The following is a 26,592-nucleotide window of genomic DNA, read 5'->3' on the forward strand; positions in this document are numbered from 1 at the left end:
ACAAGAGAACAGGCCGCACCCGACTCCGGGACTCGCCGACTCCGAGGTCAGCGCCATCATCCCCGCGCGCAGAGGCCTGGCCTGAGGCCTTTGGGTCGGACCCGGCCTGAAGAACCGGGAGAGTGGAGGCTCGAGGCCTGCACCGAAAGAGCAATCTTTGAGGCGCGCTCCCAGGGCCGCCTGGCTTCACCCCTCATAGCCTTGGTGGCCCCCACCCTAAGCAAGCTCCATGGGGAAGGCCTGGGCCGAGGCAGCGCCAGCGGGAGGCCGACAGACCTAACAGAGCTGCCGCCGACGACGCGAAATGCTCGGCCCGGACAAGAAGCCGTGAAATACTCACCCTTTTGGGCCCGGGACTCCATTGCCGCTCGGCGCGCCAGGCGCACCGCTTTCTCCCTCCATTTTGGGCTCTGTCGCCGCCACCTCTGCCGCCGCTTCAACCCCTGCCGCCATTTCCTCCGCGTCTGGGCTTTGTGTGAGGGAACAGACTAAACGGCGTTGCGCCTGCGCGCTCACGTGACCAGGCGCGACCAGTAACGCTTGAGCACGCCATGGCCTGCTCCCGCCCAGTACCCTCCCGCCCCGCACCACGCCCCTGCTCCAGGCCACGCCCCCTCCGCGCACAGGCCCGGGCCAGCAGCTATTTTTTTCATTCATTCCTGCAACCGGCTCAAGTTAGCACCTGCTGGATTATCCACTCACGCTCTTGACACCTAGTAGGGGCAAGCATCTCCCCACCCTCCACCGGACCCAATCACGTCCAGCTTTGTGTAGCCATCTAGAGCAGTGGTCCCCGCAGAGAAAGAATAAATAACTTACATTATTTCCGTTTTATTTATATTTGTCTGAATGATGTTTTATTTTTAAAAAATGACCAGATTCCCTCTGTTACATCCATCTAAGACTCACTCTTGACGCTTGTCTTGTAAATTCAACAATTATATTTAAAAATACCACAGTTTTGCCCTGGCCGGTTGGCTCAGTGGTAGAGCGTTGGCCTGGCGTGCAGAAGTCCAGGGTTCGATTCCCGGCCAGGGCACACAGGAGAAGCGCCCATCTGCTTCTCCACCCCTCCCCCTCTCCTTCCTCTCTGTCTCTCTCTTACCCTCCCGCAGCTAGGCTCCATTGGAGCAAAGATGGCCCCGGCGCTGGGGATGGCTCCTTGGCCTCTGCCCCAGGTCCTAGAGTGGCTCTGGTCGCAGGGCAGAGCGACGCCCTGGAGGGGCAGAGCATCGCCCCCTGGTGGGCGTGCCCGGTGGATCCCGGTTGGGCGCATGCGGGAGTCTGTCTATCTCTCCCTGTTTCCAGCTTCAGAAAAATACAAAAAAATTGGGCCTGACCTGTGGTGGCGCAGTGGATAAAGCGTTGACCTGGAATGTTGAGGTCGCCGGTTCAAAACCCTGGGCTTGCCTGGTCAAGGCACATATGGGAGTTGATGCTTCCAGCTCCTCCCCCTGTTCTCTCTCTCTCTCTCTCCTTCTCTCTCTCGCCCCTCTCTCTCTAATAAAAGTGAATAAAAAATATTAAAAAAAAATTAAAAAAATAAAAATAAATAAAAATACCACAGTTTTTACGCAGGTCACATAATTTTATTTTGTGCATTTATCCGTCCCACCCTAAAGGCCGGTCTGTGAAAATATTTTCTGATATTAAACCAGCCTATGGCCCAAAAAAGGTTGGGGACCACTGATCTAGAGCAGAAGGGTAGTGAAAGTTTTAGTTACCGGAAGTTAGCCAGGCTAGGGCAGAACAAGAACAGACCAGACTGTAGGACTGGTGCGCAAAAATACTGTCTCCAAGCAGATATCATCCTGCACCAAGAATATCTAGGCTCTGTCTGGTTTTCTCTCCACGACGCTGGGAGTGCCTGAATGCAGAGCTAGTAGCCTGAGTCTTTTTCACTGAACCTATTAACCAACAGCCAAAACACATAGCTGGGGACTTGGAATGTGCTCATGGATGATGTTTCTTGAATGAATGAACAAGCAAGAAGCCAAACATGATGGGAAAAATAAATGAGCTGCAGGCCAAGAGAGCCCATAAACTTTAACTGGGACTCCTTCCTGCCTGACCCTGGGTCCCTCTGCCCTAAGGGCTTGTCCCTCTCCCCATACCGGTTTTCAGGGCTGTTACAGGCTGTCTTGGGGCAGAACCCAGGGAAGAGGCCAGAGTTGAGGGGAGTGTTCAGAGTTTAGTGCCTCCTTCCCCAGTAGCTCCCCATCTCTCTGGTATCTCTGGAACTTTGAAATGCTTCACTGAATCTTGCAGAAGTTTCTATCTAACTACCAAACTCTCTAGGTTCACAAAGGTAAAGAGGTTTGGGGGTTTTTTTCCACCTCTCTCACAGAACAAATGCATTCCATTAGGCTCTGGGGGAATATCTCACCTGTCATACCCTCCCAGCTGCTTAATTCTGCCTGGTGATTCTGACCCAGGTTGAGAATTCTGGGCCCAGAGAATAAATTCATTTAGTAGCCCAGTATTGGGAAAACAGCTGTGTTAAGCTTGTTCGCTTGCATTTTGCACAATTAGTGCGTGAGCACATGGCAAACGTGTGTGCAGTCAATGTATGGCTATGGGTGGTTTGACTCAGAGCGGATTGAGGATTGCTTGCCCACCACTGCGATGGACCATTTTGCTGTTTGTTCGTCTGCTGCTGTGAGAACTAGTTTTCCCCTGCCTGTTTGCTTGCCCACCATTGCAAGACTTTAATAAACAGGAATGGCTCAGCGCTTCCGGCTCCAGAGTTCCTCTACTGTATGCCTGAATATAGTGTAAACCTGCCTGGCCTCGGCCACTGGCATTACACCCAGCCTGACAGGAAGGTATGCCCCACCATCCCTTTCCTACATACTTCCCAAACTCACCTATCTCACAGAATTCCTTTCTCCCACACCTGCTCCTAAAATCTCTACTAAAATCCACTGGGCACAGCACCCCCTCTTCCACAGCCTTGCTGGGATCTGTCTTGCTTTACCTTCCTCCCCCTTAGACTTCTCCCACACTGGAGGGGCCCTGGAGCAGAAGCAGCCTCACAAACCTCTGAATTCCCTTGCCTGACAGGGCTCAGAGATGGCAGAAGAGACCACACAGTCTGTCAAAATCAGGGAGAAGAATCCAAATACAAAGCATTAGGGACAATAAGCCACCTCTCTGATCCTTTCTCCTGCAGTGGGTGTGACTGGAGGTTAAGGACAAGCCAGGCCCTGGCTGAGGAGACAAACTCTTTCCAGGCTGGGGGCTCCTACCAGCCAGTGATTTGACCCAACACTGCTCAGATTCCTGGGTTTTGCCATCTTCTGAACTCTTATTTCCTTCACACTTTTATTTAATTGACATACTTTCTTTTCATTTGAAAGCATGTTTTAGGCCCTGGCCCATTCCCTCAGTGGAAGAGTGTTGGCCTGGAGTGTAGATGTCCCATGTTCAATTCCTGGTCAGGGCACACAGGAGAAGTGCCCATCTGCTTCTCCTCCCCTCCCCCTCTCGCTTCTTTCTCTCTCTCTCTTTCTCTCTCTCCTCCTCCCCTCCTGCAGCCATGGCTTGATTACAGTGAGTTGGCCCTGGGCACTGAGAATGGCTCCATGGCCTCTACCTCAGGTGCTAAAAAATGGCTCCAGTTGCAAGGGAGCACGGACGGGCCCCAGATGGGCAGATCATCGCCCCCTAGTGGGCTTGCCAGCTGGATCCTGGTCAGGGTACGTGCAGGAGTCTGTCTCTGCCTCCTACCTCTCACTGAATAAAAATAAACAAGGTATATGTTTTAAAATTGTATCTTACAGCGGTTGGGGAGCTGGGTGAAAAAGGTAAAGGGATTAAACAAAAACAAAAAACAAACAAACAAAAAAAACTCAGGCACACTCTCCCTCTCAGGAGCACACTCACACCTATCCAGTTCCCCTCCCCCTCCCCCCAGGCTCATTATCTTTGCCCTTCTCTCTCCTAAGCTCCAAGGTACCTTCTTCTGCCTCTGTAAGGTGTTTCTTACACAGCCCAGCTGGCTCATTTCTACTACCTCTGTAACTTTCTAAAAAACTTTCTCTCAAAATTTAAATTTAAGAAAAAAAAACCCTCATAAACACAATCAACAGTATGGTGATTACCAGGGAGAAGAGGGATAAAGGGGGGATAAACGGTGACAAAAGGAGATGTGACTTTGGATGGTGAACACACACTACAATGTACAGACCAGTGGTGGGATTCAGCCAGTTTGCACCAGTTCAGCAGAACCGATACCTAATTTTTTCTTGAGCTTGGTGAACCGGTTGTTAAAATGACACTGTAATCAGGGTTCTCTCTAGGGTGGGTGCCCAATGTGGAAATCACAAATTGACATTCCTTACACTTGTTTAATGTCTATCTGCGCAACAGCATATTCTAAGTGCCAATAGTAATGTTCATTCCATCCATAGGTGAAAAAAAAATAAGTGAGGATGTCAATCAAGAAGCAATATGGAGCCTAACCAGGGGTGGAGCAGAGGATAGTGTCAGACTGGGACACAGAGGACCCAGGTTCAAGGCCCTGAGGTAGCCAGCTTGAGCGAGGGCTCACCTGGTTTGAGCAAAGCTCACCAGCTTGAGCCCAAGGTCACTGGCTTGAGCAAGGGGTTACTCGGTCTGCTTGAGCAAGGGGTTACTCGGTCTGCTGTAGCCCCGCGGTCAAGGCATATATGAGAAAGCAATCAATGAACAACCAAGATGCCACAACGAAGAATTGATGCTTCCCATATCTCTCCCTTCCTGTCTGTCCCTCTCTCTGTCTCTCTCTGTCTCTGTCACACACACAAAAAAAGAAAGAAGCAATATGAAGATATCTTCAATAACAGTTTTATTGTTTTTTGTCCGGTATTATTTAATATTTTTTCATTAATATTTTAAAACTTTTAACATCATCTAGTTTTGTGTACCTCTTTTATTGTTCTTATTTAAGTATTAAGTGCATGAAATAATAAACTACCTTTTGGTACATAGTTTTTTATACTTAAAACTGTCATTAGGGCAGAAAACTAGTTACTAAATTATCTGAATCCCACTCCTGATACAGATGATGCATTATAGAATTGTACACTTGAAACCACTGTAATTTTATTAACTGTCACCCAAGTGAATTCAATTTTAAAAATTGTGCTTTTACATCACAGCCCATATTGTAAACAAATAAGAGGGTGGGCTCCCTCTGAAGCAAGCCCATGCTGTTTTTCCCTATTTATTTATTTATTTTTTACAGAGACAGAGAGAGAGACAGGATAGGTAAAGACAGGAAGGGAGAGAGATGAGAAGCATAAATTCTTCATTGTGGCACCTTAGTTGCTCATTGTTTTCTCATATATGCCTTGACTGGGGGGTCTCCAGCAGAGCGAGTGACCCCTTGTTCAGGCCAGCGACCTTAGACTCAAGACAACCACCTTGGGCTTCCAGCCAGCAACCTTTGGGCTCAAGCCAGCAAACATGGGGATATATCTATGGTCCCAAGCTCAAGCTAGTGACCCTGCACTCAAGCAGATGAGTCTGTGCTCAAGCCACAACCTCAGGGTTTCAAACCTGGGTCTTCCACATCCCAGTCCGATGCTCTATCCACTGCACCACCACCTGGTCAGGCTGTTTTTTCCCATTTCTTTCTCAGGCATGTTTTTTCTCCCTAAGTTCCAAGGATTCCCATAAGACTAGCCAACAGGGAAGCAATGGGTAGCAGCAGCTAATCCCAGGCTAACCCTTAAACCTGTCTCCAAGCCCCCCTTTACTCTGACTTTTCAGTGAATCAACAGCAGCCTGGCCTTATCCCAGCCCAGCCTCGGCTCACTGCTGTCACTGTGATTTACTTCCCAGTGAACCATGAGCAGCCCTGCCTTGGCTCACCTTGTAACATATCTAGACAGCCAAAGAAGCCCTGCCTAGGCTCTCTCCTGTTGCTTCTTCTATCCTAAGTCTCTGCTTGTTTCACTGTCCCCAGCTTTAATAAATATATTCTCAAAATAAAAATATATAAATAAGTAAATAAATAAATAAGAGGATGATGCTATTAAAGTATAAATTCTGGCCCTGGCCAATGGCTCAGTGGTAGAGTGTTGGTCCAGTGTGTGGATGTGCTGGGTTGGATTCCTGGTCAGGGCACAAAGAAGTACCCATCTACTTCTCCATCCCTCTCCCCTCACTTCTCTCTCTCTCTCTCCCTCTTCCTGAAGCCATGGCTTGATTGGAGCAAGTTGGCCCTGGGCACTGAAGGTGGCTCCATGGCCTCTGCCTCAGGCACTAAGAAGAGCTCGGTTGCTGAGCAATGGAGCAACAGCCCAGATGGGCAGAGCATCACCCCCTAGTGGGCTTGCCAGATGGATCCTGTTCGGGGCACCTGTGGAGTCTGTCTCTCTGCCTCCCCTTCTCACTGAATTTAGAAAAAAAGAAGTATAAATTCTGTCATGCATGCTGCCAAAGGCTCTATCTAGCCTAACATTTACTTCCTCTTTGCTAGGGTTAGGGGTCATTAAAGACAGCAGATTTACAACTTTCTCCTGGACGTAAAGTATTAGACGAGATTTGCAAAGGAAACAGCCTTCTCTTTTCATGATGGCATATCCTGGGGCCCCTTTGCATCATCTCCAGGGGTACTGCACTCCAAAAATGGCCTGGAGAGGTGGGTGCTAGGCCTGGACAGAGACAGGAGCAGCTTCAAAGACAAGAAGGGCCCTGGCCGGTTGGCTCAGTGGTAGAGCATCGGCCTGGCGTACAGGAGTCCCAGGTTCGATTCCCAGCCAGGGCACACAGGAGAAGCGCCCATCTGCTTCTCCACCCCTCCTCCTCTCCTTCCTCTCTGTCTCTCTCTTCCCCTCCTGCAGCCAAGGCTCCATTGGAGCAAACTTGGCCAGGGCGCTGAGGATGGCTCTATGGCCTCTGCCTCAGGCACTAGAATGGCTCTGGTTGCAACAGAGCAACGCCCCCTGGTGGGCATGCCGGGTGGATCCCGGTTGGGGGCATGTGTGAGTCTGTCTGACTGCCTCCTGTTTCCAACTTCAGAAAAATACAAAAAAAAAAAAAAAAAGATAAGAGGGGTATAATCCTGTGTTTCTGCAGACTACCAGATGCCTACAAAGCTCTGCTTGTCTAACTGCCTCTCTCCTACCCCTCTGCCCCTCACACATTGCCCCCAACACCATCATCTGCCTTGCTACTCCTTCTACAGGTTACGCAGGCTCCAGTCCTCAGGCCTTTGCTCTTTGCTGTTCCCTCCACTCCACAGCCAGGCTGGCCTCCCCTTGCCATTCTGGTCCAGGGTAGAAAGGGTTTTCTTCCTCTGTGGAAGAGCTACAGACCAGACAGAGATTCGTGCAGAAAACAATAGAATTGTGCTAGGCCCATCAGGAATGAATGACCTTGGGCAAGCGACCCACTGCTCTGAGCCCCTTTGCTCACCTGCCAATGAGATTAATAAGAGAACCCCAGAACCTACCTTTCAGTGCTGCTCTGAGTATTAAATGTGGCCTGATGCAGAGAGCCCACAAATATAAAATGCTAAGGAAGTGCTCCAGAGTGGGTGCTACTATTAGCATGACCATCTTCTGCTTCTTTCCTGAGTCCTCCTTGAAGAGAAAGCACAAAGCTCAGGCCTGGAACCATGTAAACCTATGGTCAATCCCAACTCTGCTTCCTAGACCTATGGGACTTTAGACAGAGGCTTCCTGGCTCTGGGCCTTAGTCTTCACATCTGTGAAGTAGAGGTAACAGCCATTCCTCCTGCCAAGGATGCTAGTGAGAGTTGGAGGAAGCCAATGAAGGTTCTGAACCGAGCCTTAGCCAAGGTGATCCTCAATAAAGTGTGGACAGTAGTTATTAATGAGTGTAAAGGGCTCAGCATGGCATCCAGTCCACAGTAGATGCAAAGTAAGTGGAAACTGTTCTTCTTATGTATATTTATTTTAAATAATTTATTATAGAACCCTGATACAAGCTCTTCACTTAAAAACTCAGACTTGGCTCCTTCTGCTGTGTTTCACAACAGATCCCTCAAACCAGCCCAGTGCATTATATTTTAACCTCTGTGTGGTCCCTGACACCCCTTGGTCCTATGTCCCTCACTTAGAGGCCTTAGTTAGTTCTGAAATATAATTGACAAGTCCATTTTATACAGCAAGGGCTCCTTTTATTCATTCAAGGTGGGTTTTTGAAACTTGGTGCAACTTTATAAAGTTGAGGGTGCCAGGAAAGTGAGCCTGCCAGGTGCAGAGAAGCGCAAGAAGCTTGCAGAACCTCCCACCCCGTGGGCGCCTCAACTAGCCTAAGGTCACAGCTGCAGGTCCACAAGGGGCCAACTGGACTTCAGAATGAGATCAGGGTGCCTGCTTGGTGTGAAGCTTGGGACCACTTCTGTCTGTCCTCATATACAACAGTGTGCAAAACAACCTGAAAATATTTTCACACGGGACCACAGAATTGGCTGTACTTGGCGTCTCTTAGCCTAAAAAGCACTCTTGCCGTGCAGGAAAGGTCTGGCAGTTTCCATCCTTCCAAAGCCAGGGTATCGTCAGCTGCTTCTGGCCTTGCCAGCCCAGCCTTCACACAGGTGTCTCTTCTGCCACCTTCTTCAGGAACCCAGCTACCAGCAGAGGGTCATCCGTGTCCTGGATCTTCAGCTGTACTTTCTGGTTGGTCCTTCTCCACTCAGTGTATAGCTGGCAATGATAGCGGAAGGAGACCTGCGGGGCAGTGTAGGGACGGATGGGAAGGCCAGCCAGCAGGCCTCCACCCCCAAGGGAGGAAAACTGGGCTCCTGAGGCACTGGCCTTGGCCCAAACCAGAGTCATGCTTCCAAAAGCAGAGACAACTGCCAGGCATTTTTCATACAGACTGTGCACACAAATTCATTCACTCTCCTGGGGAAAGTCACCACCAGTGTTCAGAGATGCAAAGGGAAGGCTCTCTCAGAGGGTGGGAATGAAGTGGAAGGAATTAAATGTCAGTGGCTCATAAAAAAGAAAAATAGTCAATTGGCCATATAATTGCCAAAACTGGGCCCTCGACAGTTGGCTCAGTGGTAGAGCATCGACCCAGTGAGTAGAAGTCCCAGGTTCGATTCCCAGTCAGGATACACAGGACAAGTGACCATCTGCTTTTCCTCCCCTATCCTTCCCCCTTCTCTTTCTCTTTCTCTTTCTCTCTCTCTCTCTCTTCTCCCACAGCCATGGCTCGATTGATTCAAGAGCATTGGCCCTGGGCACTGAGGATGGCTCCATGGAGCCTCAGCCTCAGGCACTAAAAATAGCTTAGTTGTGAGCATGGCCCCAGATGGGCAGAGCATCAGCCCCAGATGGGGGTCATCAGGTGGATCCCAGTCAGCGTGCATGCAGGAGTCTGTCTCTCTATCACCCCTCCTCTCACTTAAATTTTAAAAAAATTGCCCAATATTGGAAGCTACAAAGATGTCCCTCAGTTGGTAAATAAACAGTGGGACATCAGACCATGAAATATTATTCAGCACTGAAAAGAAATGAGCTATCCAGCTGTGAAAAGACATGGAGGAACCTGAAATGTATGTTTCTAAGTGCAAGAAGCCAATCTGAAAAGGCTACAAACTGCATAATTCCAACTCTATGACATTCTGGAAAAGGCCAAACTATGGAGATAGTAAAAGGATCAGTGGTTGTAAGGAGCTGAGGGTGGAAAAGGAGGGATAAATAGGTGAGGCACAGAGGATCTTTAGGGCAGTAAAACAACACTGTATGAGACTGTAATGGTGGGTACATGTCATGGTACATGTCCAAACCCACAGAATGTACAATACCAAGATGAACCCTAATGTAATCTGTGGACTTGGAGTAATAATAATATATCAAGGGAGGTTCATTAATTGTAAGAAATGTACCCTCTGGTGCCATGTGGATAGTGGATGGAGGGGGCAGCTGTGTGTATGTGCGAGAATATATGAGAACTCTGTACTTTCTGATTAATTTTGTGGTGAACCTTAAAATGTTCTAATAAATAAAGACTATATAAAATTACTTTTAAATAAATGCTAATGGTTCATACCCTTTGACCAAGCAAGTTCAAGAAACACTTGCACAGGTGGTGCCCAAAGCCTGTTCATAACAGCATTTAAAAAAAGGAAGAAAAATCAACATTAAAATGCACCCAGACCCTATCAAAAGGGATTAGTTAAATCAATGTTATACACCCATACAATGAATGAGTGCTGGATGGCTGCCTTTTTTTTTCTCTTAAAGACATCAGCAAAGTGAAAACAAGCAGACTGTAAAGTAGTACCATGTCATCCAATTTGTGTTGTTTAAAAAATATGCTGATAGATGCAATAAAAAATAATTTTTAAGGAGGCAGTGATCCCACAGGCAGACAACAGTGGTTATATCTACAGAATGAGATTTGGGGGGGCCTTTTTCTCTCTAAGCAAGGCTTCTAATGCCTGCCAGGGCCTGGGATAATCCCTCTACCCCAGTCCCATTCTCTCTTCCCATTACTTTTTCTCTCAGTCTCTTAATTTACCCCTCTCTCAGTCTCTCTCATTCTCCTGCCTTTTCTGTCTTTTGGTCTTAGTCTCTCTCTCTCTCTCTCTCTCTCTCTCTCTCTCTCTCTCCTCCCTCCCCCCCACTCTTCCCCCAGCCCAGTTCAGTCTTGGTGGGTTCATGGATGGCAAGGCCTGCACTCAACACTGGGGGTCAGGTGCCCTGGCCTCCTTGGAGCAGAAGGCTCACACCCAGCTCAGGCTTCCCTAAACTTTGGTTGGGCATGGAATCTGGAGCTCTACTCAGGGCTATATGGAGAGACAGACAGTCCAAGCCAGTGAACCCCTTCCCAAGCTAGTGAACAAACCCCTGGCCCAGATGCTCTGAGCAGAGACCTCAAGACATCTGCCCTCTGCTGACTGTCACTCACCAGCGTCCAGAGGACGTAGATGGTGAAGAGGGCGATGGTGAGGGCAATGAGCCCCACAGCCTCAAGCTGGCTCTGGAGCCGGAGGTGGTCCTGGGCCCCGCGCAGGCATAGCCAGCCTGAGATGGCGGCCAGTGGTGTGATGAACAGGAAACACACCATGTCACAGCACAGCGTCCGCTTCTCTGTCCGAGGCCCTGGGTCCTTCAGCCACTGCCAAGGGTAAGGAAAAGGGGGAATCTGCTGAGAGGGGCTACACATCACCCTACAGCTATCCCCAACCTAGGTGCAAGACCTCCAGACCCTGCACATCCTTCTACTGACAAGCCCTCGTGACCACTAGGCCCTGCAGGACCAGCCTCCTACCTGGCGCTCCTTTCCTTCTTACGGATAGTGATTAGCCCTGTGAAAAGCCAGGCCCTGCTGGACATCTCTGCCCCATTTTACAGAGGGGGAAACTGAGAGGCACGGGGTGGGGGGGATGACTCACCTGTGCAAAGTCACACAGCTAAATGCTCCCACAGCCAGGACTGGAAGCTGGGAAGACTTGCCCGGGGGCCTGTGTGCCCTTCACAGCTGTACTACACTACCTGCCACAGATGACTGTCCAAGAGAAATGGGCTTCACTCAAGAAATTCTGGTGAGGACAGAAAGAGTTCCTGCCCTCTGGAGCTCCTGTGTTAGTGGGACGAGGTATAAAGTGGAGCAGATACTCAGAGGGGAAGGCCTTGCCGAGGAGGTGACATTGAGGACCAGGTGCGCAGGAGCCATGTGAAGAATGGGGGAAATGGCACTCCAGGCAACAGAAACAGCAGATGCAAAGACCCTGAGCTGGGAGCGTGTGACGTGGAAAAAGCACGGTAGGGAGGAGGCCCATGTGGTTGGAGCATTAGGGAGAAGAGGGCTACAGAAAGGGCAAGCTCTCCTTCTCACTGTTCTCCTAAGAGCCCAACTCCCAGGTGCACAAGGGACCTTTCCAGAAGCCCAGTGTCATTGCCTCAGCCCAGTGTCATCACCCTGTATCTTTTAGCTGCTCCTGCCTGAAGGGCATCCAGGTGACTAGCAGGGCTCTAGGGAGCAGGGAGACTCCCACCGTACCTGGGAATGCCCTGTCTCAGCCCTGACACCTCTCCTTAGGCTAAAGTCTAACCTCCCAGACACGATCCACAAAGTCCAGAGTGGCTGCTCCCACCTCCTTCTGTGCTGCTCTCCTTCTGCTTTAACTCGCTGCACTCTAACCACTTGGACCAGGGGTCCCCAAACTATGGCCCTCGGGCCGCATGCAGCCCCCTGAGGCCATTTATCCGGCCACCACCACAGTTCCAGAAGGGGCATCTCTTTCATTGGTGGTCAGTGAGAGGAGCATAGTTCCCATTGAAATACTGGTCAGTTTGCTGATTTGAATTTACTTGTTCTTTATTTTAAATATTGTATTTGTTCCCGTTTTGTTTTTTTACTTTAAAATAAGACATGTGCAGTGTGCATAGGGATTTGTTCATAGTTTTTTTTATAGTCTGGCCCTCCAATGGTCTGAGGGACAGTGAACTGGCCCCTGTGTAAACAGTTTGGGAACCCCTGACTTGGGCTTTGTCAAAAATACTAAGCTCCTCCTGGTGTCAGGGCCTTTGCACTTGCTGTGCCCTCGGTCAGGACTGCCCTTCCCCAGGTTCTTGGCATTGCTGGCTCCTTTTCATTCCTCAGGTCTCAGGTTCAGAGGTCACCTAAAGTGACCAAATCAGGGAGGGTACACAGGGTTTGTCAGATCTGGAACCTTGGGCCTAGTTCTTTACCCCTTCTGGGGTGGGGGGAGGAAAGTCCATTCTATAGAGAAGTTGCTTCCTCAGCCCACCAGGATCCTTCAGAGTAGTTCCCTCCTCTGGATCCATGCCTGCCTTCCACCCCTTTGCCCACTCCAACCTCAGGCTCCTAAGCGTACCTCTGTGAGGGGCCGCGGCCGCTTCTCCACTGCAAACTCCGTGTGGCACAGCTCACAGTAACTGGTGTTGGATGAGGATAGCCACTTCTCCAGGCAGCTTTTGTGCACAGCACCCAGGGTGCCAGTGCAGCCACACGGAGACAGCAAGCTTTCTCCATTAGCTCCCTCATGGCAGATCCGGCAGAAAGGACCATCACTGGACATAGAGATGAGACACATGAGCAATGATCAGGCTTCCTAACTATGCCTGCTTCACTACCCACTGGGTTGCAAGCCACCTGGCAAACTTCTATTCACCCTTCAACACCCAGCTCTAAATGTCCTTTCCTTTGGGAAGCTTTCCCAGAGTCCCACAGTTGGAATAATGTGCCCTTACCCCAGTGTTATTGCAGCACCTTTATAGGTACACCATGAGCATGTGTGATACCTGTCTGCCCAGAGTCTATTCCTTTTCCTACAATACCACCCTGACTGTCCTGGGCAACCACCCCACTCTTAACTCTTGGTCTTCAAGAACTAAGGCAGAGCTGATGATGCCCCTAATGACCTCAGGTCTGAACAATCAAAACACCAACACCACTGGCCCTGGGACAGCTTAGATCATGTGTGATGCAATCAGAGCCACGAGGAATTAATTCCTGAAATTCTCCCCACCCCCCATAACCTCCAGAACTACAGGCAGCATGGTTGATGTCAGTCTGGAGCTTCTGATGGCAGCCTGGTCTCCACATGGAGTCTGTGAATGATGCCAAACACACAGAAAAAAAAAACAGAGTAAAGCAGAGTCAAGAGTCAGAGAAAGAGATTCCCTGATCAATCAGAGGCACTGGATCTAGCCACACCTGAACACCATGCTACTTGAAAAACCTGCGTGTCCGGGGAGAAGAGCTCCCCTGTTCCTCTGCTTCTGTGAGGCTCAGAAAACAGACCTATCAAGCAGCACAGAGAGCCCCTTCAGGGAACTCTCAACCCTAGCCTGGTCTCTGGGAATGCTGGTCCTTCCTAAAACAGCTCAGGAGGCTGGGTTCATGGCCTTGGTGGGTCTGGAGGCTGTGCAGCAAGTGAGTCCTTGTTTCCCAGACATTTCTGCCCTGAGAGAATTGTGGAACGTGTGAAGGAGGTAGAACAAGAGAGCAGTTTTCCAGAAAACACCAGTTTCCCCTTGGAAACTGTTTCCCTTTTTTTGTGACAGAGAGATAGAGAGAAGGACAGATAGGGACAGAGAGACAGGATAGACAGGTAGGGAGATGAGAAGCATCAATTCTTTACCTTAGTTGTTCATTGATTGCTTTCTCTCGTGCCTTGATGGGGGGGTGGTTGCTACAGCAGAGTGAGTGAGCCCTTGCTCAACCCAGAGACCCTGGGCTCAAGTCAACAACCTTTGGGCTCAAGCCAGAGACCATGGATGGGGTCATGTCTATGATCCCCTGCTCAAGTCAGCGACCTCAGGGCTTTGAACCTGGGTCCTCCGCATCCCAGTCCAAGGCTCTATCCACTGTGCCACCGCTTGGTCAAGCTGTTTTCCATTCTTTACACAGCAGCTCCTGCTGGGGAGCAGGGCTCAGGGCAGGCCACTGGGGTCTGGCTGTTTTGGTACCCAAGAGCTGAGTTGACCCCTCATGTCTGCTTTTTGTTACCAGTTCTGCACAGGGTGCTGCTTTCTCACATGGGGTCAAAAGGGCACTCCTGGCTATACTCTCACCCCCCCCAACCCCCCCCCCCCCCGCCCCATGACATACAAAGTTCACAGGAAAGGAACCTCAGCCCCAGGACCCAACCTTGGGAAGTAAAATGATGAGTGAGGAAGAGCCATGTCAGTTTGGGGTTTGTCCTGGGAAACCCTACTTTGGAGGAGCAGGTTCAGAGAGAAGAACAAAACAAAACAAAAAAGAATGTATAATTGTGCATTTATGTACTGACTGCTGTTTGAAGTTCAACATCGTGGATTCATCTGTCTCATTCACAGGGAGCCTAGGAGAAAAGCGTCCCATTTTAGAGATGGGGAAACTGGGGCATCAAGGGGTAAATCCAATTATGTAAACTGTCTCACAGCAAGTCATCTGCAAAGCTGGGATCAATGTAAACCTAGAAAATCTCACTCTAGACCTGTGTGCCCTTGGCTGCTATGCCATGTATGATACCTGTGCCACTGATACTGAGGCAAGAGAAATGGGCTTCACTCAGGAAATTCTGACAATGGAAAGGAAATGGGTGGGGAAGTGAGTGAGACAATGTGAAGATCCCAGTGGCCTGCCCCGGGACGGCTTCAAGAGGAGATAGGAGAGTGTGACCACAAAAGGAAACGAAAGCTGTGGGGAAGAGGCAGTAGGGAAAGCCAGGCAGAAGGGCTAGGGTGCAGAAATGCTCTAGGAATTCCAGAAGGGCCTGAATCCATTCATGGCCTGGTGGGCAAAGCACCAAAGGCTCAGGAACCAGAGGGGCCCCAGATGCTGGTCCCAAGTCTAAGCCTTTGTGGATTATCTTGGGCCCTAGAGACACCACCTGGGCCTTTCTCTTTGGCCTCTGCAAGTTTAAGGGTCCAGAACTAGTCTAGTCTCTACCATGGGTCCCTAGGAATCAGGGTCTCCTTTAAAGCAAAATGGAGGCTTGATTATTATGAAGAAACTGGGTTTTGTTTTGTTTTTTTAACTTTTTAAATTCTCTTTTAGAGACCAGAGAGAGAGAAAAAGAGAGAACGAAGGGGGGAGGAACAGGAAGCATCAACTCCATATGTGTCTTGACCAGGAAAGCCACGGGTTTCAAACAGGCAACCTCAGCATTCCAGGTCGACGCTCCATCCAGTGTGTCACCACAGGTCAGGCGGCACTGGGTATTATATCTTTGAGCCCCACCCTGCTTCTCTCAGATGGCAGAGGCTGGCTAGGAAGAAGAGTTACATACAGGGGGGGAGAAGAGAGCAGGCAAATGATGACACGCTTGCATGGCTTCCACCAATACCCAGAACCTGCTGGCAGTAGTGAGAGGATCCCTATTTACTCCTGGGGAGACTGGCCAGGAGGCTGGAGGGAAGTCCACATCTCTGGATGACGACAGCTCATTCGAGAAACAGCAACTGTCCCTCTAAAAAAGTCAGATTTACCTTGGCCTTCAGCCTAAACAGGAGCCCTGGCTGGATAGCTCAGTTGATTAGAGCATCGTCTGGAAGCACATAGGTAGTCAGTTCAATCCCCAGTCAGGGCACATACAGGAACAGATCAATGTACCATACCTGTCTGTCTGTCTCTCTCTTCCTCTCTCACTAAAATCAATTAAAAAACAAAAGAGAGAGAGAGAGGCAAAGGGAAGGCTCTGGCCGGGTAGCTCAGTTGTTTAGAGTCATCCCCAATGTACCAGGGTTGTGGGTTTGATCCTGTCAAGGCACATACACGAATCAACCAATGCGCCTTGTCTGTGGTGGCACAATGGATAGAATATTGACCTGGAATACTGAGGTCTCTGGTTCAAAACCTTGGGCTTGCCTTGGTCAAGGCACATACTACAAGCAAGCAATTAACAACTAAAGTGAAACAAGTATAGGTTGCTACTTCTTGCTTCTCCCGTCCTCTCTCTGTTAAAATCAATAAATTTTAAAGATATAAAAAAATAAATCAACCAGTGCATGATGTTTTTCTCTGTCTTCCTTCCTCTCTCTAAAAAGGATAAATAAATAAATAGACAGAAGGGAGAAGTTTCCAGCAAAGAGGCCGAGGGGCAGATCAGGAGGGCAAGGTAGTCTCAGAGTGTGGCTGCCTGGCCACCAGCCTGAGAGCAGAGGGGCTTCTCTGCTCTCCACCATTTACCTGGGTCTCCTGAGCCCTGTAGGAGAGGCTGGTGGGACTCACGAGCTTCTTCCCTGCTTTTCCCCCACCCCAGCTGGAGCCCTGGGTTCAAACCTCAGTTCTGCTCAGTAACATTGGCAGGTGTCTGTCCCTGACTGGGCCTCAGTTTCTCCATGTATCAAGATGGAGGGTGGGGCAAAGTAGGATCAACTCACTCAGTGTCCTTCATGAACCCCATGTAGGGAAACCCCAACTTCATTCAGCCTCTGCCCCATCCCCCTGGCTCAGGCATCTCTGGCTAGGAGGTCCCTGGGCTTACCAAGTGGCCCCTCACTCCCAGACTGGCTTGACCAGAACACTGTCTTGCCTTCAGGGATCTTAAAAACCAACACCCTGTGCCTGGCCTGTGGTGGCGCAGTGGATAAATCTTCAGCCTGGGATGCCAAGGTTGTGGGTTTGAAACCCTGGGCTTCTCTGGTCAAGGCACATACAGCAATCAAGCAATGAACAACAAGCATGAAGCAACTATTAGTTGTTACTTCCCATTCCACGCTCCCCTTTCTCTCCTGTCTCTGTAAAATCAATAAAGTATAAAATTAAAAAAAAAATCCAACACCCTGTAAACTGGTGCAGCCACTAAGAAAAACATCCTTAAAAAATTAAAAATAGGCCTGACCTGTGGTGGCGCAGTGGATAAAGTGTCGACCTGGAACACTGAGGTCGCCGGTTCAAAAACCCTGGGCTTGCCTGGTCAAGGCACATATGGGAGTTGATGCTTCCTGCTCCTCCCCCCTTCTCTCTCTCTCTCTCTCTCCCCTCTCTATAATGAATAAATAAAATCTTTATAAAAAATTAAAAATAGAGCTGCCATATGATGAGCAATTCCACTTCTGGGCATTTATCTGATGAAAACAAAAACACTAATTCAAAAATACATATGCACCCCTACGTTCACTGCAGCATTATATACAACAGCCAAGGCATGGAAGCAACCTAGGTGTCCATCAATAGACAAATGGATAAAGAAGATGTGGTACATATATACAAATGGAATATTACTCAGCCATAAAAAATGAAATCTTACCATTTGCAAAACATGGATGGATTAGTGGGTATTATGTTAAGTAAAGTAAGTCAGACAGAAAAAGATAAATACCATTTGACTTCACTTATATGTGAAATCTAAAGAACAAAATAAATGAGCAAACAAAACAAAAGAGAAACAAACTCATACATACAGAGAATAAACTGATGGTTGCCAGAGGGGACTGGGGTAAGGGAATAGGTGGAAAAGGATAAGGGGATTAAGAAGTACAAAATTCCAGTTATAAAATAAGTCATGGGGATATATTGTACAGCATAGGGAATAGAGTCAATAATGCTGGGACGACTATGTTACTAGACTTGTTGTGATCATTTTGTGTAAGATATACTGCCCACAAAAATTAGGGGATATTTCAAAATGAACACGAAGTGATAAGATATCCCCTAATTTTTGTGAGTAGAATTGAATCACATGTTGAATCACAATGCTATACACCTGAAACTAATATAATACTGTCTGTCAACTATAATTAAAAATAAACTTTAGGCCCTAGCCGGGCAGTTCAGTTGGTTACAGCACTGTCCTGATACACCAAGGTTGCAGGTTCCATCCTCCATCAGGGCACATACAAGAATCAACCAGTGACATCATGAGTGGGTAGAGCAACAAACTGATGTTTCTCTCTCTCTCTCTCTCTATTCTTCTCCCTTCCCGTCTCTCTAAAAATCAATAAATAAAAATTAAAACAAAGAATCAACCAATTAATGTATGATAAGGGGAACAACAAATCGATGTCTCTCTCTCTTTCTCTATCTCTACCTTCTCTCTAAAGTCAATAAATTAAAAATAACAATAAAAAAAACAATAGTGCACTCTTCCTCCCAGGAGCCCGCTCATGCTTTTCCTCCCTCACAGGAGTGCATCTCCTAAACTCTAAGGGTCCCCATGAGGCTTGTAGCTGGGGGATTAAATAGGCAGAGGCACCTCATCCTGGGCTAACCCCAGGAACCTGTCTCCAAGGCTCTCCTCGCACTGACCTCCAGAGAGCCAAAGCAGTCGCCTAAGCTCACTGCTGTTGCTGCTTCTATCCTAAGCCCTTCTTTGTTTCACTGTTCCCAGCTTTAATAAATGTACTCTCATGGCCCTGGCCGGTTGGCTCAGCGGTAGAGCGTCAGCCTGGCGTGCGGGGGACCCGGGTTTTCCCGGCCAGGGCACATAGGAGAGGCGCCCATTTGCTTCTCCACCCCTCCCCCTCTCCTTCCTCTCTGTCTCTCTCTTCCCCTCCCGCAGCCAAGGCTCCATTGGAGCAAAGATGGCCCGGGCGCTGGGGATGGCTCCTTGGCCTCTGCCCCAGGCGCTAGAGTGGCTCTGGTCGGCAGAGCGACGCCCAGGAGGGGCAGAGCATCGCCCCTGGTGGGCGTGCCGGGTGGATCCCGGTCGGGCGCATGCGGGAGTCTGTCTGACTGTCTCTCCCCGTTTCTAGCTTCAGAAAAAATAAATAAATAAATAAATAAAAAATAAATGTACTCTCAAAATAAAAAAATTAGTCAATTATTTTAAAAGACAACATAAAAAAAGTTAACTAAATAAATAAATAAGTCAAAGCACAAGGAAAAATAAACTGGCTTGAAGAAGGCCAGAAGGAAAACTCCCAGTCTCATCTGGGCTCAGGCAAGGCTTCCTGGAGGAGGTGATGCCAGACAAAGACTTAGAGTGGCAAAGCTTCCATCTGCTACTTTTTATGTTTCAATGAAATAAGTATGAATTAATTCTGGTACGTGCTACAACATGCATGAACCTTGGAGACAGTATACTCAGTGAGATAAGCCATAGAGAAAAGGACAAATGCTGTGTGGTTCCACTCATATGAGGTCGTAGAGAAGTCAGATCCATAGAGACAGAAAGTAGACAGTGAGAGCCAGGGGCTGTGGGAGGGGGTGGAGAATTGTTTAATGGGGACAGAGTTTCAGATTTACGAGATAAAAAGGGTTATAGGGATGGATGGTAGTGATGGCTGCACAACAGTGTGAATGTACTTAATGCCACTGAACTGTACACTTAAAATGATTATGATGGCAAACATTATGTGTATTTTTAACACAACAAAAAAATTGGGGGCTCTGGCTGGGTAGCTCAGTTGGTTAGAGCAGTGGTCCCCAACCCCCGGGCCACGGACCGATAGCGGTCCGTGGGCCATTTGGTACCAGTCCACAGAGAAAGAATAAATAACTTACATTATTTCCGTTTTATTTATATTTAAGTCTGAACGATGTTTTATTTTTTTTAAATGACCAGATTCCCTCTGTTACATTCGTCTAAGACTCACTCGACGCTTGTCTTGGTCACATGATACATTTATCCGTCCCACCCTAAAGGCCAGTCTGTGAAAATATTTTCTGACATTAAACCGGTCCATGGCCCAAAAAAGGTTGGGGACCACTGGGTTAAAGCATTGTCCCAATATGCCAAGATTATAGGTTTGATCCCTAATTAGGTAGAACAAGAAACTGCTATTCCCCCCCATCTCAAAAATCAATCAATAAAACAAAAAGAAAAATTAGCTCTGCCTGACCTGTCATAGTGCAGTGGATAGAGTGTCGACCTAGAATGCTGATGTCACCAGTTCAAAACCCTGGGCTTGCCCGGTCAAGGCACATATAAGAAGCAACTACTATGAGTTGATGCTTCCTGCTCCCCCATGACTGCCCCACATTCTCTCTCTCTTTCTCCTCTCCCTAAAAAAAAAAAAAATTAGCTTTGGCCAGATAGCTCAGTTGGTTAGAGCATCATCATGAAGTACAGAGATAGTCAGTTCTATCTCCAGTCAGGGGATATGCAGGAACAGGCTGATGTTCCTGTCTGTCTCTCTCTCCCTTCCTCACTCTCAAAAATCAATGAAATAAACATTTAAAAATTGAGCACGGCTCACCAGCTTGAGTAACAGGTTGCTGGCTTGAACACAGGATCATAGACATGACCCCATGGTCGCTGGCTTGAGCCCAAAGATTGCTGGCTTGAAGCTCAAGGTCACTAACTTGAGCCCAAGGTCACTGGCTTGAGCAAGGGATCATTAGTTCAACTGGAGCCTCCTGGTCAAGGCACATACGAGAAAGCAATCAATGAACAACTAAGTTGCCGCAACTATGAGTTGATGCTTCTGATTTCTTTCCCTTCCTGTCTGTCTGTCCCTGTCTGTCCCCCCCCCCCACCTAAGAAGAAAGAAAAATTAAAAGACTTAAAAAACTGGTGGCTATTCTAAATTTTAATGAATTAAGATGGATTTAAATTTGTGTGGGGTTTCCTTAAAATTCTTTTCCTTGAAACTGATGACAAATTTGTAAACCAGGTAGATTTAGTTTACAGATGGGTTTGTAAGTCTAGCACCGAGATTTAAATATATTTATCGGCCCTGGCCGGTTGGCTCAGCGGTAGAGCATCGGCCTGGCGTGCGGGGGACCCAGGTTCGATTCCCGGCCAGGGCACATAGGAGAAGCGCCCATTTGCTTCTCCACCCCCACCCCCTCCTTCCTCTCTGTCTCTCTCTTCCCCTCCCGCAGCAGAGGCTCCATTGGAGCAAAGATGGCCCGGGCGCTGGGGATGGCTCCTTGGCCTCTGCCCCAGGCGCTGGAGTGGCTCTGGTCGCAACAGAGCGACGCCTCGGAGGGGCAGAGCATCGCCCCCTGGTGGGCAGTGTCGCCCCTGGTGGGCGTGCCAGGTGGATCCCGGTCGGGTGCATGCGGGACTCTGTCTGACTGTCTCTCCCCGTTTCCAGCTTCAGAAAAATACAAAAATAAAAATAAAAAAATACAAAAATAAAAATAAATATATTTATCAAATGCCAACGAGGTAGCAAATCCACTTGTAGGTACTCTGTATGGACCATGGCAAAGTACTCTCAGCACACCCCAGAGAAGAAGGGATATGCGGATAAAGCAAACTGTCCCAGTTCATACAGGGACGGAAAGCTCCCTTCAGTATCTCAGCCCAGGCTCTGTGAGTCACCCTTTTACTTCTAACCACTTTCTCACATACCTTTCCAAAATATGAGCTACTTGCCACATTTCTTCTTCTCATTTCACATAATAATCTGGAGTTTTGGCTTTACCTAAAGAATCAGACCTGCCCAGCTGGGCTCTTTTCTCTGACTCATCCAGATGGTTGCCTTTGTGACCCTAGACTGGGAGGAAATCACTGGGCCCACAGAGTGAAGTGTGTAGAGGTAAATACACCTGCTCTGTCACCACTCACCTTGGAGTGTCCAGGGCCCGGATGACAGTTGAGAGGAGGCGGCCATCCTTTGAAGTCACCTGTGCCACATACTGGGGTGGCCCAAGGCCTGTGGCCTCCACAACCTTGGAGAAGGCGGTGCTGCTGGAGCAGTCACACAGGGAGCCAGGGAGGTGGCAGCAATCACCTGTCATCATGGCCAGAGGGAGCGCTGGGTCCTCAGGGCCCGAGGCCCATTGTCCCAGGAGCCTGGGGAGAGTCCAGCAGGGAGGTAAAGAGCAAGGTTAGTGACCTGGATACAGACCAGAGTTTAAATCCAGCTCTCTCAGTTTCAGTTGCCTAGTCACTAAGACAGGGCTTTGTAGGGGCTGTGAACATTCAAAGAGATCATACATACAACTCTGTCCAGGTCTAGCACACAACAGGGATATGGTTATATTACTTCTAACTCTCCTAAGAAAAGCCAGCCTGGTCCAGCCTTCAAAAGTTACAGGCTACCCCCAAATTCACCTTTCCAGATACGGTAACAGCACCTAACAACTACTGAGCACCTGCTGTGTGGCAGGCCCTCTGCTTGGCACTTTCCAATGTCAGAACCATGCCCACCAGACATTCAGAGGCTGGTTTTCCATGGACTAAATTCTCAGGGCTGGGCTCAGAACAGATAAGCCTGCTTCTGAGTGGAGCAGAACAGATCTAGCAATTTGGACAAGGATGATGAGTCACTGACCTGTCCTTCATGGTCTATTTTTTAATTTTTATTTTTATTGATTTTCGAGAGAAAGGACAGCAGAGAGATAGAGAACCATCAATTTGTTGTTCCACTTATTTATACATTCATTGGTTGTTTCTTATATGTGTTCTGACCAGAGATTGAACCTGCAACCTTGACATATTGGGACAACGCTCTAACCAACTGAGCTACTCTGCCAGGACCTGGTTCATGGCCTCTTGTATAGCTCTGAACTCCTTGACCCTTTAGGACATCAAGGAAGTGGCCCAGGCTAGAGAGGACTTTAGCAGCCTCTATCCCCACCAGAGCAGCTAGCTGTCTCACCCTTTATGTCAGGAGCTTTGCACCAGAGATCCCAGAAATACTGACTTACCTGCCAGTTAAAACATGAGACCCAAAGAGATAGTCACGGGAAAAGCAACATAGTTATTGACTAACTTTTTGTACCAGGACAGTCTGCCAACAGATCAGTGACCTCTGAACAACTTGAACAGCAGTATCCTAGCCCAATGTACCCTTCTGAGCCTCCACAGCAAGGCCAGATAAGTATCAGCCAGAGGCTGGAAGAGTCAGGAGGAAGGGTGCCTGACCAAGATAACACCTGAGGGGCAGCGACCAGCCTGCCATGTTGTGTATGCTGCAGTCCCTCCTATGTCCCTGCAACCAGAACTTCCAGCTGAGGTCAGTAGGAAAGCCAATGCCCTATCCAAGGGAATGTTCCTGCCCCTTCAAGGATTGGCCTTAACATTCCTGCAAGGAATTGGGCTAATATTACATGAATCATCACAGCTCCTGTATATTAGTTCTATCATTGGTTTTACTATCAGGGGGTAAAAACTCAATGGTAGATCTGCTAATTTAAGGTCTGAAAATGGCCAAAATAATAACAGCAGTTACTCTTTATAAAGGACTTACTGCATACCAGCACTAAGATAGGCTCACTGAACTCTAAACAGTTAAGTGTCCCCTTCAAATGTTACCTCCCCAGAGAAGCCTTCCCTGACCATCCTGGCTAAGTGCCATTGCTGTCCACATTATTGCCCTCACGAATGTGTCCCCCTCCAAAATGCTCTTATTTCTTCATCTACTATTGTAACCACATCTATCTTCCACATTTCAGTGAGCTCTGTGAAGGAGGGACCAAGTTAAACTTGCTTACTGCTGTCCCCAGCACCTGGCCCTCAGTCTGGCACAGAGTGGCTACATTAATTTCTCATCCCCTTTGTGTAAGAGCAGACCTGTATTATTAAGAGCAAGATCCCCTTGCCTGATCAGTGGTGGCACAGTGGATACAGCATCAACCTGGGATGCTGAGGTCCTTGGTTTGAAACTTCAGGGTCATCAGTTTGAGCACAGGCTCGCCAGCTCAAGCACGAGGTCGCCAGCTCAAGCACGAGGTCGCCAGCTTGAGCATGGGATCATCGACATGATCCTGTGGTTGCTGGCTTGAGCCCAAAGATCACTGGTTTGAAGCCCAAGGTTGCTGGCTTGAGCAAGGGATCACTGGCTCAGCTGGAGCCTCCTGGTCAACGCATGTATGAGATGCAATCAATAACTAAAGTGCCGCAACTATGGGTTGATGCTTCTCATCTCTCTATCCATTCCTCTCTCTCTCTTACAAAATAATAATAATAATAATAATAATAATAATAGAACAAGGTTGGTTGGTCTGCCAGTGCCCATGGTGAGACTCAGATGTTTAGAGGCTAGAGGTCCAAGGTCACACAGCTGAAAAGGAACAGTGACAGGATTTAAGGTTAGTCCAGTGAATGGGTCTGGACTCAAAAGGCCTGTTTTGTTTTGTTTTTTAAGTCCTGATTCTGTCATTGATGCTGTGTGTCCTTGGACTAGTCATTTTGCTTTTCTGGGCCGCATTCTTCTCTGTCAAATAAGTTGATGGAGCTGGTACACTGTGTCTGCTGAGGGGCTTCCTGAGAAGGAAACTGCAGGCTCAATTTCTCTAGCGAAGCTCGTCCTTAGCTAGGCCTGTCTGGGTGGCACTATGGCACCACAACCTTTCCACACCTGCCCCAGTCTCCTTTTACTGAAAGCAGGAAAGTGAGAGAAGTCAGAGGGCTCAAACTCTCCAGTGTGATCTCAGGCCAGCTGCTTCAGTCTCTGTCCTTGGTTTTCTCATCTATAAAATAGTATTCAAATGATTCCCAGCTCAAAATTCCATCAAAATTAAAAAGTCAATAAATATTACCTCTTACTATAATTGCCATCATCCACTTACAGGGGCTGTTGGGAGGGTTGGATGAGACAAGGCGCAGTCAGTGCCTGGCACACAGTAAGTGCTCAATAAATACTCACCATTTGTTGTTGCTGTCTGTTTTTGATAAATGTAAAGCCTGTAAAATGCATTCATCCCTCTTCACTCACCATAGAGAGGCTCCCGTGTGTCCTTCAGTAATTCCCTGGCGCTGCATTGGAGGCCAGGTTTGAATCCCAGCTCTGCTCTTATTTACTGTGTACCCCTGGGCAAAAACTTGACCTCTCTGAGCCTCAATTTTCTCATCTGTATAACAGGGAACGTTTCTAATACTAGCACCTATTATGGTCCCTAGAGAACTAAATGAGCCAATCATATAAATTCTGTTTTTGAGCACCCACTAACAGCGAGGCTCTCTACTAAACAAGTCCTTCCTATACGGAGCCTGGTTCACTATAATACTTACTATTTTCCAGGCAGAACCCCTTTAAAGAGGTTGAGGAAGGGCAATGGCCACTTACTGACCGCCTACTGTGTGCCTGGAAACTCTCCTCATCAGCCACCTCCTGAATCACCCCATGAGGTTGGCGCTGGGATGACCCAATTACACAGACAAGGAAACCGAGGCTCGGAGACCTCCCGCCGCCCTCGAGACGGGAAATGCGATCCCCTCGTCCCAGGGAAGATTGAGGCCAAGGGTCGGAACCCGGCCGTCCAGCCGGGGTACAGGCTCGGGCCTCGAACGCGGGGCCAGACTGCGGACCGTAGTCCTCCAGTCCCACCTGGCCATACGTGCCCACCTGATACGCGGCCGGGCCGGGAGGCCGCGCAGGCCCCTCCGCTCGCCCCGGCCCTAGTCCCGGCCCGGCCGATCCGTCAACGATGCTCGTTCTGTTTAGGACCGGCACCTGCGTCCGAACACCGCCCGCCGAGCCGACAGAGCCGCGGGCCAATGGTGACCGCCTCTCGACCACACTGGCCAATAGCCGTGCGCATCCCGCCATGGGAGGCGGGTCCGGAGGCCACAGGGAAATCTTAGGCCGCACAGACTCCTCAACGCCACAGCTGCTCGCTCCGCCCCTGACGCGTACTGGCTCCGCCCACTGGCTCCGCCCCCAGCCTTGGCCCCGCCGCAACCCGTCACCAGGTTTGAGCCGGGCTGCTAGCGCCACCTGCCGAGGACCAATGCTTGTTAATAAATAAAAGGGTTACAGAATTTGACACCTGGCAGAGCGATTTAACTGTTCATTACCTCCCTTATTCCCATCAATCCCGGCGGCGGGAGAGGAGACACCTATGGTCACATTTTACAAAGGGAAAACAGAAATTTAGAGAGGTTAGGAGGCCGCGGAAGAGCCGAAAACCATCACCATTCATTCATGCAATAGATTCATTCACTATATGTAATATAAACATCAATAAGAGAGCCTATTATGGCCAGGCAGGTGGTTCAGTGGATAGAGCGTCGGCTCCGCGTATGGATGTCCAGGGTTCAATCCTGGTCGAAGCCACCATCTGCTTCTCCCCCTCCCCTTCTCCCACAATTGATTAGTTCAGGCATAGCCCAGAGTGCTGAGGATAGTGCAGTTGGTCCCAGCACATCAGCCTCAGGAACTAAAAATAGTTCAGTTGATTCAAGCATGGGCCAGACACTGGATGTCCAGTAGATCCCCCGTTCAGGTGCATGCGGAGTCTGTCTCACTACCTCCCCTCCTCTCACTTAAAAAAAAAAAAAAAAAAAGGCATTTCAATGGCGTTCACCTAGATGCATAGAAATAAAGGACAAGG

General features: G+C 48.8%; 2 protein-coding genes across 7 annotated transcripts in view; both read right to left on the reverse strand.

Moving 5' to 3' along the window:
- Positions 1-499, reverse strand: part of HNRNPM (heterogeneous nuclear ribonucleoprotein M) — a 51,970-nt gene extending 51,471 nt beyond the window's left edge. For both annotated transcript variants that reach the window (XM_066352293.1, XM_066352291.1), the window contains exon 1: positions 341-499. In XM_066352293.1, the coding sequence (XP_066208390.1) occupies positions 341-453 (113 nt within the window). In that variant the 5' untranslated portion in view covers positions 454-499. The remainder of the gene's footprint in view (positions 1-340) is intronic.
- Positions 500-8,030: 7,531 nt separating this feature from the next.
- Positions 8,031-25,770, reverse strand: MARCHF2 (membrane associated ring-CH-type finger 2). Of its 5 annotated transcripts, XM_066352232.1 has the most exons (6): positions 25,605-25,770; positions 24,799-24,833; positions 21,881-22,108; positions 12,809-13,004; positions 10,876-11,085; positions 8,031-8,684 (listed from the first exon to the last, which is right to left on the reverse strand). In XM_066352232.1, the coding sequence occupies exons 3-6, from the start codon at positions 22,054-22,056 to the stop codon at positions 8,544-8,546; spliced, it is 723 nt and encodes a 240-aa protein (XP_066208329.1). In that variant the 5' UTR covers positions 22,057-22,108; positions 24,799-24,833; positions 25,605-25,770; the 3' UTR covers positions 8,031-8,543. The 5 variants fall into 5 exon arrangements, with proteins under 5 accessions (XP_066208329.1, XP_066208319.1, XP_066208300.1 ...); XM_066352222.1 differs by lacking the exon at positions 24,799-24,833 and having other exon boundaries at positions 25,605-25,767; XM_066352203.1 differs by lacking the exons at positions 24,799-24,833; positions 25,605-25,770 and adding an exon at positions 24,975-25,592 and having other exon boundaries at positions 8,031-8,660.
- Between the last annotated feature and the right edge of the window lie 822 nt (positions 25,771-26,592).

This window comes from Saccopteryx leptura, chromosome 1 (assembly GCF_036850995.1).
Source record: "Saccopteryx leptura isolate mSacLep1 chromosome 1, mSacLep1_pri_phased_curated, whole genome shotgun sequence".
NCBI lineage: Eukaryota > Metazoa > Chordata > Mammalia > Chiroptera > Emballonuridae > Saccopteryx > Saccopteryx leptura.